Source organism: Balaenoptera physalus (assembly GCF_965194825.1).
Source record: "Balaenoptera physalus genome assembly, chromosome: 14".
Classification (NCBI taxonomy): Eukaryota; Metazoa; Chordata; class Mammalia; order Artiodactyla; family Balaenopteridae; genus Balaenoptera; species Balaenoptera physalus.
This window is the reverse complement of record NC_138893.1, coordinates 56551378-56564843: the sequence shown is the minus strand read 5'-3', so window position 1 is coordinate 56564843 and position 13466 is coordinate 56551378. Positions and strand designations below refer to the sequence as shown.

The 13466-nt window shown below is 44.2% G+C and overlaps 1 protein-coding gene across 4 annotated transcripts in view; it reads right to left on the bottom strand.

The window, feature by feature from the left end:
* MYOF (myoferlin) overlaps window positions 1–13466 on the bottom strand; it is a 156558-nt gene that overhangs the window by 97215 nt on the left and 45877 nt on the right. For all 4 annotated transcript variants that reach the window (XM_082423539.1, XM_082423541.1, XM_082423540.1 and 1 more), the window contains exons 6-7: window positions 2687–2853; window positions 1915–2043 (exon numbers count right to left, since the gene is read on the bottom strand). In XM_082423539.1, the coding sequence (XP_082279665.1) occupies window positions 1915–2043; window positions 2687–2853 (296 nt within the window). The remainder of the gene's footprint in view (window positions 1–1914; window positions 2044–2686; window positions 2854–13466) is intronic.

The window sequence follows — 13466 nt, the reverse complement described above, 5'->3', positions numbered from 1 at the left end:
TAAGAGAGAAAGACTGAGCATTTACTTAAACTGAGACTTGTTTCTACTTTTTACTTAGAAATATTTCAAATTCACAGAAAAAAATGAAAATGGTAAATAAACACCATCTTTCACCTATGTTCACCAATTGTCATCATTTTGGGACACTAGCTTTTGGCTTTGTCACTTTTTTTTTTTAACTGAACTATCTGGAAGAAGGTTCTAGATAACATAACACTTCACTCCTTAAAAATACATTTGATGCATCTCCTAAGAGCAAGGATATCTTTTCATAAAATCATAATATAATTATTACACCCAAGAAATTTAACATGTAACAGTCAGCTTTCAAATTTCTACAGTTTTCCTGAAAAAAGTTCTTTTTAGCTTTTTTTTAATCCAGAATAAAATAAATAAGTAAGTAAGTAAATAAATAAATCTAGGATTCACTCAAGGGTCTTACATTGTATGTGGTTGTTGTATCTTTTTAGTTTCCTTTTATCTAGAACAATACTCCTGGCTTATTTTTGTTGTTTATTTCTATCAAGACCAGTTGCTTTGCAGAATATCTCACAATCTGGATTTTTGTCAATTTTTCCTCATTGTTAGATTCAAGTTGACCATTGGACAAGAAATGACACAGATGATGCTGATTACTTCCATTATATCACATCAGGACACACATGTCCATTTGTCCCATTATTGGTGATACCAAGTTTAATCACTTGGTTAAGAATATATGTGTAAACTAGGGATTTTTTAGTAAAATCCTTTTACTGATTTATGAATTGGTCTGAGAATCACTTATTTGATTCTTCCCTTTTACCAAGAGATCTATCTCAAAAGAATTCATTAAAATGGAAAATTCTGAGCTGGAGATTCCTGCAGAATGAGGTTGAGTAAATATTTGTCCTGCATTATAAACACTCCCTGCAATCTTGTCTTGTCCTCCAACATGACTCTCTCCCAGCCTTTCCCGAAGTCCACTTCCAGTGCCCCATCTCCATATGCACCCACCTCTGTGTTAGCTTTGACACTACCTAGCTGCCTGCTGTTGCCTGCAATTCATCTAAGAAGTTAGAGGTGAGAATAAGATGGGGCCTTTGAAAAGCTGGGGTCCAGGTTGAACAAAGGGAAAGAAACAGGAGCACCACACGGAAGAAACCGGTTCCTTTTGTGAATAGAAGTCAGAAAAAAACCAACGCCAGAGCCAGGGCTGGGATTATAAACTGTAGGGAACTAAGAGGAACTGTGGTACCAAAGGCCTGGCCTCAGAGACCAGAGCATGAGACCCAAGGAACCTCAGAAATGCATCTCCTCAGCAGAGTAAGGCTGGACTCGGAAAAATTCCCCAAACTTATCATTTCTCTTCACAGTCCTAAACGTGGAGTTTTGTGGCATTGAAGACAACTGTCAAGGTATTCAGTATTTTTGAGGAGTGTTGCAGAAGAGGTCAACAGAACAGGCTATAACCTCAGTATGGAGGAAAAAAACCCTTTTTGCTCATAATTGCTTTTTTTAACCTATATTATTTTTATAGTCAAGTAGGTTTTGACACCTTTGACAATCGGGTTACTTAGTTACATGGAGTCACCCCTCAGAGACATCTGCTAATTAAAAAGAGCAAAGGCAGGTGTAAGTCCTTTGTGTGCTCCATCATAAGGGTCGCGAGGACCCATTAGAAAGGGCTCCCTCCAGAAGTTGTTGCAAAACCACCAGAAAGACACTGGCAGCTCTGAGAACCAGCGACGAAGCAGGCCACTTGACTTCAAGACCCAGTGGTTCTTAGCGCAGAACGTTTAACGTCGGAACTTTGTACCGTGTGCGCACATGTGTTCCCCTCCCACAGGGAACTGGGGAGAGGTGGGTGGAAGCCGGGAAGGTGCATATAAATAAAACAGACTCACAGAGCAGGACATGCATTCACCCATTTACCTCATCAAAAAACGGATTGTTCCCTCGCTTGATTCTTGTTCGGTGGGTCTGGCCACAGATGTGGACTTTGACCACAGGCCTGATGTTGTTGCCACTTAACTGCCGGCCCTCGATCACCCAGACACGGATCTGCAAGCACAGAAGGGGAGTCGTCACTGAGCCTTTCCCAGCACGGCATGTAGGAGAATCCTCAGGTGCGGCCTCAGCTCGTTCACCTGTCAGGACCGCTGAAACCAGGCCAGCGCAGCTTTGCAATGTCCTGTGCTTGCAGACTGGGAGTAGCCACTTGCGCTCATTCTCGTGATGGGAACTGGGGTTGGGTTGCAAAAACCAAGATCATTAGTGGGGTTGCAATAGTCCAGAGCTGGCCCAGGAAAGCACAGGACATGACGAAGGCTGCTGCTCAGACCCCAGCCTCCTACTTGGTCTTCCTGAGCCCTGAGAGGTACCAACTCACTCCATGGCTGTCTCCCAAGGAAGTAGCCAGAGCTGTGAAAAACACAATACCTGTGACTCTATTCTTTGATTAGCTTTCCTACCACCTAAGGGGATTTTATTTCTCTGAAGAGCCTCATGTGGATTGACTACATCTACTGCTGCTTGCAGAAGAAAGATGGGGAGCTCTTCTTATCGGGTTTGTGCCCTGACATCTCTTTTTATTAGTTGAGCCACTGTCCACAGGCAGAAGCTCTTCCAGCAACACCACAATTGCCAGAAGCTGGACAACACAGGGTTGGTACAACGGGAATACGGCCCCTCAGGCTGTTCCTACCTGGAAGTCCTGTGGCTTGTTGGACAGCATCCACCGGCTGCTCTTCCCTTTTGTGAGCCTCCGGGCAAGGTGAGCTTCCGACACCATCCGTCCCGGCCCCCTGGGCCCTGGGACCCTGACCGTACTGTCCAACCCGTCCTCATCACCGCCATCCTCCTCCTCTTCTCCTAGAACAACAAAAAGGGATCAGTCAGAGACAGCCCTCACCCTGCATGCGTCTGAACACTCTGGTTTCCTGGACCCAAGAGGGTTTTCCGTGTCCCTGAGGCAGCAGGTGAAGGAGACACTTCTTGGTGACACTGACGTGGGATGAGTTGTGACTCAGATACAGCTTCTTTAGGAAAATGCGTTCACGTGCATCAGAGCACTCATTCAGGCTGTCTTCAAGGTGACAGGGAGAACGTCAGAGGCCATGGGGAGAGCGAGGAGATGGTGCAAATGGACCCAGCCAGAAATCACTCAGTTCTGACCTGGGAACGCTGCCTGAGGTCAGGGGCCTTCCTGCAGTAGGATGGCAAGGTGGGGAAATGCCGGGGAAAATTGAAGCCCTGCAGGGGATACTTCAACTCCACCCTTCCCACTACAGATCTTTTCTCTAGATCTTTACTCATGAGGTTTTGTACTGTCTCCTTTCTGCCTGAGCCTCCTGATTCTCAGATGCCCTCTCCACCCTCATGGCAGATGAGAAACTCACCCCCAGTTTCTTGCCATGCAGACCAAGCTGGCCATCATGTTCTCCCTTTGTCCTCCTGGTCTGTCACTCCCATACACATCTGTCCCCTAGCTTCCCTTCACACTCAGGGGGAAAATGTGTTTCAAGTGAACCCCCTCTCCATGCCTGAGATCCCACTTCCTGCTGATTCTTTGGGGACCCCTTAAATGTCCCCCCTTTCAAGTACCTCCAGTGGCTCCTTCCCCATAGGGACCGCCCCTCTGCCTCCAGATATACACAGATCTTTCTCTCCTAAAATAACAAAAATCAACTCTGCTTTCTATATCTCCCCTTTTTATGATTCACAAACTCTTTAAAACTCAATGACAAACTTCAGTTATTTTTTTCTTAATAGACAAAAAGTTTGAACTCCTGGTAATCTGTACAATATAATTTAAGAGAGACTAGAAGACCAACTAACTACCTTGTCTAAAAAATACCAGCATTTGCACTGCCTACCTTTGGATCTTGAACCTCCTTCTTTACAACGCAAAATCACATAGGAGACAATTTCAATATGGAGTCATCTGCCAGTCACTCACATCATAGTATGAATTAGTTCCATCAAATCACCGTGTAGCATGGCTCTTAAAGCTTGGGCTTTGGAGTCATGCTGTTTGGGTTGGAATCCCAGTTTTGAGCTATGTGAGTCTGAGTAAGTCTCTTAATTTCTGTTTCAGTTTCCTCATTTGTAAAAAGGGGGAAATAATAGTATTTACCACTAGGTTATTGTAAAAATAAAATTAATCTATATGCAAAGCCTTTAATACCATGCCTGGCACAAAGCACAACCCAACAAATCAATCTTTTCTTTCTTTTTCTTCCTTTTTTTAGTTTTGTTGAGAAGTCAGTTTTGTTGGAGCACTTCCTAGCGAGCAGTTAAGGGGCGGGGGGTGGTGGGGGGCAGTGAGTGAGCGGCACAGGGGACGGGGCATAGAGTAAGAAAGTGGCAACCACAAGGAAGTAAAAAGTCTCCCCAATGTACTGCCTCAGAGTTTAGTCCAGGAGGAAACTTCCTCCTCACCACCCCTCCATTCATTCTCGTCCCATCTAAGCCTGGCACCTGCTCTGCAAAGGTCAACCGTGGACCTGTTCTTGCTAAGCTCAGGGCACTTTTCTGAATCTTCATGCTCCACCTTCCATGGCATTGGACACTAGGGCCCATGCATACTTCTCTGAATTGTGCAGCTCTCCTGCTGGCACTCTAAATATTTTCAGGGCCTTTCGAGGCCCCCCTCTTTGTCTCCAGTTCATCAAGTGTGCGTTCCCGCTCTGTTCCCCAGCCCTCTGCTCCTCTGACCCAACGTTCTCTGGAGCCACACTTCAGTCTTTCAAGGAGTCACAGACCCGCAGAATTTAGACTAGAAGGGACCTTAAAGATCCTCATCCAACCTGCCCCTCACCCCATTTTATAGGTAGAAAAACTGAGGTCCAGAAAGCTGAAGCAACTTGTTAGGTTATTAGGAGCTGAGCTAAAACCAAGACCACATCTTCGCCCTCCCTCACTGGTTTAAGACTGGATCTAGAACCAGGCTGCAGGTGAAGGTGATGCTGCGCTCCTAGTTCCTCAACATCTTTGTCAGGACACCAGGAAACCCCACAGAAGCCACAGGTGGAGAACAGCTACCTCTGCGTGATAATCTGGGCCTACTCTTCCCTATTCTTTAAGAGGCTTCAAAAGAAGGGTTTGCCTGGGGCCCGGATCCGAGCTCTCAGAATGTCCTTCCTCTTCTCCACCAGGTGGGCTCCTCACCTCCCTCAAGTTCCAGATGAAATACTGTCTTGGTCTGTCCCCACCACCCCCACCGGATAGAGTGAGTCCCCCCTCTCGTGTCTACCACACATTGTTCTATCCAGTCCTCACCAGTCTTGCACCTGTTATTAACCTGTGCACCTCCCCACTACCTCCACTCTTCAGAAGCTGAGGGCTTGCCCTTTTCTTCTTTGTACCTGCCCTGTGCCTGGCACGCAGCCTTCTAGTACATAGCAGGGGCTTGATGAATGTGGAATGAGGAAACAAACGAACGAGGACATCCTGACCCCTGCTTGAGCCTTCTCGAGTTCTCCAGCAGTTTGGCAAAGCTCCCACAGGGCTCGCGGGAGAGGGCACCCAGATGCCAGGGGGCGCTCCTCCCAACCCTGGCACCAGCCTCAGGGAAGCACGGACAGTCAGGCTCCCCTGTGCAAACCTGTTCCAGACTGGGCAATGGCTGGGCCACATGGCTTTAAGTCTCCTCCAACAACTAACATGAACTTTCTTGGACCACCTTGGGCCCAAGTGAGATTTCCTCCCTGCTGTGGACTGTTCCACTTGGGGTTGGTGGTTGTTTATGGCAAAAGAAGGGGTAAATCATAGCCCTTTGTGGTGCTGGACTCTGAACAAATCCTCTTTAAGCTCTTGATGGATGTTCCAGAAACAGACTGCAGGTAACAAAGAGCCAATTTCTTCTGGAAACCTTCTGCTAGTCAGACTTTAGGCTGAAGGGATGGATCAGAGGGAAACCACACCAAGTCATGTCTACCACCCGCATCTCTACGTAGCAGCAAAAGGCTGTTTGAGCAGGAAATCGCCCCTTTATGTGGCAGGAAGCTGCACAGAATTAAACAATGCTAACACCCTAAGTGTTCCACAAAGAATGACCGGGGCCCTTAGGGCACTGCCAAACACACCCTTCTGCACAAGTTGTGAAATTACCCAACATTAGCCACTGAACTGGCATGCCCCGCCCCGTATTGAGACCCAGGCATGCCCTGGAACGCAGCCAAGAGGATCTACAAAGTATGAGTGTTTCATGACCACAGAAGGCAACAGTAAGTTAGGAACTGCTGACTGAATAGGAAGTTGCTGGTTGTATTTGCTTCCTAGGGATGTTGTAACAAAGTAGCACAAACTGGGTGACTTAAAACAACGAAAATTTATTCTCTGACAGTTCCAAAACCCAGAATTCCAAAATCAAGATGTTGGCAGGGCCATGCTCCCTTAGAAGCCTCTAGAGGAAAAGACTTCCTTGCCTCTTAGTAGCTGGTGGCTCCTGGCAATCCTTGGTGTTCCTTGGCTCATGGCTGCATCACTCTAACCTCTGCCTCTGTTGTCACATGGCCTTCTCCCCTGTGTGTCTGTGGGTTCTCACCTATTCTCATAAGGACACCGGTCACTGGATTTAGGGCCTGCCCTAATCCAGTATGACCTCATTTAACAGATTACATCTGCGAAGACCCTATTCCCAAAAAAGTTCACATTCTGAGTTTCTGTGTAGACAGGACTCCAGTGGCCATCTTTTGTATCTTTCCAGTTTGTTCTTTCTATGACTCCAGTCCACAGTGTGCAGTCACACAGGCTGCCCCAATCTATGGACCACATCACATCCCCTGCCCCCCACTTCCTTCATGTCCTTTTCTCCTAACCTGTTAGATTCTGGGATCTAACACTGCAATCGCTCCTCTAAGTGCCCCTCAATCCCTCCCTTCCCCCCACTTCATCGTACTCACCTGGTTCATTTGACTCTCCACTTACTACACTCATTCACAAAGGTAACTGAACTTGAACACACACCTTACTGACTAGTGTCACTTTAATTTCATGATCTCAAACCTTCAGTGGACTCACAGGATTGCCCAGCTATCCTACCATGTTTCCAAAGTACCCATGTCCAAGTTCTCCTAAATCCTGGTTTGAAATGGCCATTGATTAGCCAACAAGGTCAAATCCCTTCACCTCTCTGAACTCCCACCTGTTTTGCACCTTGAAAGCTTCCAACATTCTATCCTTCTCACCATCAGCTAATGACCTTCCTTCTTATTTCACAGAGAAAATAGGCAATCAGGGTGGCCAGGACTACCCTAGCCAGCAGGCTTCTTTATCCAAACACTTCCCATGCCTCTCATCTTTCCCACCTAAGCACTAATTGGGCCACTATCCCACCTAATCCTCTTCCATTCCTTGATGGAGACTCCTTTCTTTATGAATATTTTTGCTTTTTTTTTTTGTCAGTATTTACTATTTCCCCACAGCAACCCTGTTCTTCCAGAGTCCTACAATGCCAAACTCTGCCTGTGATATTAATTTTGCTTCTCATGACAAGGTCTTGTTAAATGGTCGTACTGGTTAAGGCAGAATTTAATTACCTTGGGCCAAAGGTCATTGCAAAATCAGGACAGAAGGCTGGTATGGTATCATCAGTGTAAGTTAAAAAGTACAAAGCAGAACACGAGAGAGTAAGTTTCTAAGCATGAAAACATTTTGGAGATAATATGCTGATTTAGCTGGAATGTTGAATAATAACTTTGCTGGGTTTCTAACATGCTAGAAGTTATAAAAATAAATATCTGTATTCAACCATAAGCAATTCATTACCTTTCACTCTGATTTTTGGGTAAATGGCACTATATGGGCCCTAAGAATCTTCTGGAACGGTTCCAATACATTGACCAAAGCAAAGGTACCATAAAAGTGCCTGTAACCAAACAGTGATGCAAACACAGGCTGGCAGGGAAATTCTGGCAGCATCTACCTTTGATTGATGGAGTCTGTGAGCCAAGCTAGGAAATGCTGCCCAAAGAGCTCGGCCTGGATCAGGACAAGATAATGTTAAACAGGTAAAATGCTCAACTCCGTGGCTTCTCAAAGTGAGCTCCATAATCAGCCTTCATCAGGATCTCCTGGAAGTTCTTGTTAACCATACAGATTGGGGGTTCCCCTTCAGATCAGCTAAATTAGACCCTCTGGAGATAGGTGCTGGAAATCTGCACATTTAAAGATTTCCCCTGATGATTTTACTATGTCTCTAAAATTTAAGAACCACTTGTTTTTATTATCTTCACTTTGACTTTCCTAAATATCCTGGGGGGGAAAAAAATGGCCTAATACAATCAGTTTGCTGGACAAAGCCAATTAGAGACCTAATCGTGGAAACAGTGCCTGCAATGATGTTCTAGCACATTGATCATGTTCCAGGGCAGCTCTGAACAAGACAGTCCCTTGTTCAGAAAACTTCCCATGGATCCTCAAGGTCTGTTCATCGAGGACAAATGTCTCAGTCTGGCACTCCCGGCCCTCAGGAACATGCTTCCCTTTTATTACTCCTCTCAGTGAATCAGTCACTTCGGCCTATACACTAGTGTTCACCAAAATGCCCCTCTTGAACAAAAACTTAAACCATATCTATGGCTCATCTATCATTCACTCATTCATTCATTCATTCAATCAACCATGCATTTACTGGACAATTGTGGTTTTCCAAGTGCTGTACTAGGCGGTAAGGATACAGTTGAAATACACAGCTGAAAAAGCACTTTCTCTAAGAAATTGTTTCCCACATAATAATTAGCTTAGTCTTCCCTTGAGGAATTTATTAGATTCAGCTCTGACCTATAGTTATTCATGTTTATATCTTACCTTTCTACTGAAACACAAGCTCCTGGGGGCAAACAATACCTTTCTCACCTCTGTATGCTCCACAGACAGGTATCAGTAAATGTTTTCTGAACCAGATTGAATTTAACTTCAAGCAAAATGACTTTGGCGTTCATGGAATGAAATGAATTTGAAGTGGCCAACTCTGGTTATGAATTTTTTTTGTTTTTTTTGCACTTAGCATTGAACAATGCATACTTTTAACAGACTGTTCTTCAAAAATAGATGTGAGATTTTAAAAGTAGTTTATTCTGGTCACGGGGATGTAGGCTCCAGTCAAGCTAAATGACATCTGGCAAATCAAGTCGGCAAAGCAACAGGTTTTCAGAAGGTCAAGCTGGTGGTCTGAGTCAGCCCACCCCTCTGTCATGGGAAAAGTCTCGGAGGCAGGCAATGAAAAGCAGACCTTCTGACACCACACACTTTCAGTTAAGCCACATACGCCCCAGGCTCTTCAACCTTTGTCATTTTGAAATAAGAGCTTCAGGAAAGCATTCCTTAAAAGTGAACCCCTTAGATACAAACCAAAGACCTGATCCATGAAAGCAATCATTGATAAGCTGGGCTTCATTAAAATTAAAAACTTCTGCTCTGTGAAATACAATATCAAGAGAATTAGAAAACGAGCCAAGTGGAGGAAACATTTGCAAAAGACACATGTGATAAAGGACTGTTATCCAAAATATACAAACAACTCTTAATCTTAAAACTCAACAATAGGGACTTCCCTGGTGGTGCAGTGGTTAAGAATCCACCTGCCAATGCAGGGGACACGGGTTCGAGCCCTGGTCCGGGAAGATCCCACATGCCGCAGAGCAACTAAGCCTGTGTGCCACAACTACCGAGCCTGCACTCTAGAGCCCAAGAGCCACAATTACTGAGCCTGCGTACCACAACTACTGAAGCCCATGCACCTAGAGCCCGTGCTCCGCAACAAGAGAAGCCACCGCAAATGAGAAGCCTGCACACCGCAATGAAGAGTAGCCCCCACTCGCCGCAACTAGAGAAAGCCCGCACGCAGCAACCAAGACCCAACGCAGCCAAAAAATAAGTTAATTTTTAAAAAAAATTAACAATAAGAAAACAAACAACCTGTAAAAAATGGGCCAAAGACCTTAACAGAAACCTCACCAAAGATATGCAGTTAGCAAATAAGCATATGAAAAGATGTTCCACATCATATGTCATCAGGAAAATGCAAATTAAAACAATGAGATACCACTACACAGCTATTAGAACAGTCAAAATCCAGAACACTGACAACACCAAATGTTGGTGCAACAGGAACTCTCATCCATTGCTGGTGGGAATGTAAACTGGTACAGCCACTTCAGAAGGCAGTTCGGTGGTTTCTTACAAACTACACATAATCTTACCCTATCACCCAGCAATCATGCTCCTTGGCATTTATCCAAAGGAGTTAAAAACTTAGGTCCACACAAAAACCTTCACACGGATACTTATAGCAGCTTTACTCATAATTGCCAAACTTGGAAGCAACCAAGATATCCTTCAGTAGGTGAATGGATAAACTGTGGTACTTCCAGACAATAGAGTATTATACAGCACTAAAAAAAAAAAAAAAAGAAGAGCTATCAAGTCATGAAAAGACATGGAGGATCCTTAAATGCACATTACTAAGTAAAAGAAGCCAATCTGAAAAGACTGCATACTGTATAATTCCAACTCTGTGGTGTTCTGGAAAAGGCAAAACTATGGAGACAATAAAAAGTTCAGTGGTTACCAAAGGTTGGGTGTGTGTGTGGGGAGAAGACGAATATGCAGAGCACAGATGATTTTTAGGGCAGTTAAAATATTCTGTATGATATTATGATGATAGATATATACCATTATACATTTGTCCACACCTACAGAACGCAAAACACCAAACGTGAACTCTGAGGTAAACGATGGACTTTGGGTGATTATGATGCGTCGATGCAGGTTCATCCTTTGTAAAAAAAAATGCACCATTCTGGTGAGTGACATTGATAATGGGGAAGGCTATTCATACGTGGGGGCAGAGGGCATTCGGGAAATCTCTGTATATTCTTCTCAATTTTGTGGTAAACCTAAAACTTCTCTTAAAAAAGAGTCTTAAAAAAACAACAAACAAAAACCTACGAACCTCTGAAGTATTCAGTTCCCATGATCTGTGGTCATAACTAGTTTCTTCAACTTGCAGAGGTGAATTTTCCTGAAAATCTTCACTTTTGTGTTCTATCATTAACATTTCAAATTTCTTCTTTGCAGATCCCACTACGTGGATGGTAACCTTTAAAATCAATATCAGTAGTGGTGAATAGTGGTTATCGTAGGTTGGGACCATGAGAGATTTGTATGTTCTTGTGTCTTATATTCCCTGTGATGTTTATATTTTTATAAGCAGATATGCTTTTGAACTCAAAAAACACCCCCAATGAGTTCATGTTTTAAAATTTGAAAAGATCTATTGATATTTAAATTAGAGGGAGTGGATGCGTTACTTTTACACAAAATGGTAAAGATTTTTAAAGAGTCAGTTTAAGGAAAGTGAAAAAAACCAATTTCTTGATGTTCTGCTTATGTTAAGGTCTGTGATGGCAGGAGGTGTGGCTGCCTTGCCGTTATTTCTGTCTCATGTTTGTTGCTCTTATTTCCCCCAAGACTGTAAGGTGTTGGTTTTTTTTCCTTAGTGTCTTCCCTAGCATGGAGTTGTACTAAGTACTCAAAGATATCTTTGCTTGGTTGAATTGTCACATTAAGACAAAAAAAGTTTTATCTTAAAACATTCAGATAGGGACTTCCCTGGTGGTCCAGTGGTTAAGAATCCACCTTCCAATGCAGGGGACGCAGGTTAGATCCCTGGTCGGGGAACTAAGATCCCACATGCTGCGGGACAACTAGAGAGCCCGCGTGCCACAACTACTCAGCCCGTGAGCTCTGGAGCCCACGCACTGCAACGAAAGTTCTCACGTGCTGCAACTAAGATCCTATGCAGCCAAATTTAAAAAAAGTTAAAAAAAAAAAATCCAGATAATCTAGGACATTAAAAGATTTTTCTAAGTTTCTTTTAGCCAGATTATGAAATCATTATTCAGAACGCCACCCTTGACCCAGCTGTGGTGAATGTTAATTTCATAGAACAAAGATGGCACTTCCAGATCAAAGAAACCTGTTCATTTTTCAAATAAAGAAATTTCACTTTGTCATTTCACACTTAAACATAAAATTGCCCTGCGGACACAGCTCATTTGCAGGCCAGCACTTGCTAACATTCTTTGAAATCCAAATAAAAGGAACCCAAGTTCTGGCTCATTTCCTATCTCCGTCCAGCAGTATCAGGTATTAAAAAGAACTTCTGAGGCAGACCTTGGCCACCTGCCATTGGAACCCGCTGGAAATCAGCTAGCTTCCTAAGAGGATGGGGGACTCAGTCCACAAGCACTGCTGGAGCTTGACTTGTGCTGCCAAGACAACCCACGAGGTGAGGAGAAGGAGCCTTGGGCAAAGGAAGCCTGGATGGCAAGGGTTTTCTCCCCAGTGGGTTTAAAATTTCAAGAGTTGGTGCTTTTCTCATTTCTAAGGAAGCAGTCTTTGCTCCGGGGAAATGGTGTGTTTTCTGAGCTTGGGCTTACAAGGGTCCATCTCAGGAGATGGGACCTCCCCCTATGCTCCTAACAGCTTGATAAATTGCTTATTCTCAAAGTCTTCCTGGTCCATTAGGACACAACCCACCCCCCTTTTTTAAGATATTTAACAAAAAAGCATTTAGTCATCTCAACATGACTCTGAGCCAAACCAGATCATTCTTTTCTAATAGCTCTGCTTTTTAGAGGAAGCAATTTGAATGTTCATACAGACTGTGGCCCTCAACTGAGCTCATAACTACAGCTACCCAGAATTGTTTTTGTAATGATAATAATAATAAAGACCACATTAAGGTAGAACTTACTCTATGCCAGGCACTGGGCTAAGTGCTTTCTATGCATTATCTCATTTAATCCTTGCAACCACTTCAGGATGTGCTGCTGTTCTCCCCCACCTTACAGTAGAGTAACTGAGATTCAGACAAGTTTAGTGACTTACCCAAGGTCACATAGCTAATTAACAATAGACACAGAGGGGCTTCCCTGGTGGTGCAGTGGTTGAGAATCCGCCTGCCAATGCAGAGGACACGGGTTTGATCCCTGGTATGGGAAGATCCCACATGTCACAGAGCAACTAAGCCCGTGCGCCACAACTACTGAGCCTGCGCTCTAGAGCCCGTGAGCCATAACTACTGAACCCGCACGCCACAACTACTGAAGCCTGTGCGCCTAGAGCCTGTGCTCCTCAATGAGAAGGCACCGCAATGAGAAGCCCACACACTGCAATGAAGAGTAGCCCCCGCTCGCCGCAACTAGAGAAAGCCTGCGCACAGCAGCGAAGACCCAACACAGCCAAAAATAAAGAAAGAAAATAAATAAATTTATAACAACAACAACAAAAAAAAAACAATAGAGAGAATCTAACGTAGGCTAGTGTGACCCCAAAGCCCTTGCTCTTATCCATAATGTTACACCTTGAGAAAAAAAAATGTCTTGTCTCCAAACCTGAACTGAAAGTTCCTGGAGGGGAGGAGGTGTATTTTAAAGAATTTACCACCCTCACTGCAGCATTGAGCAATGGGTCAG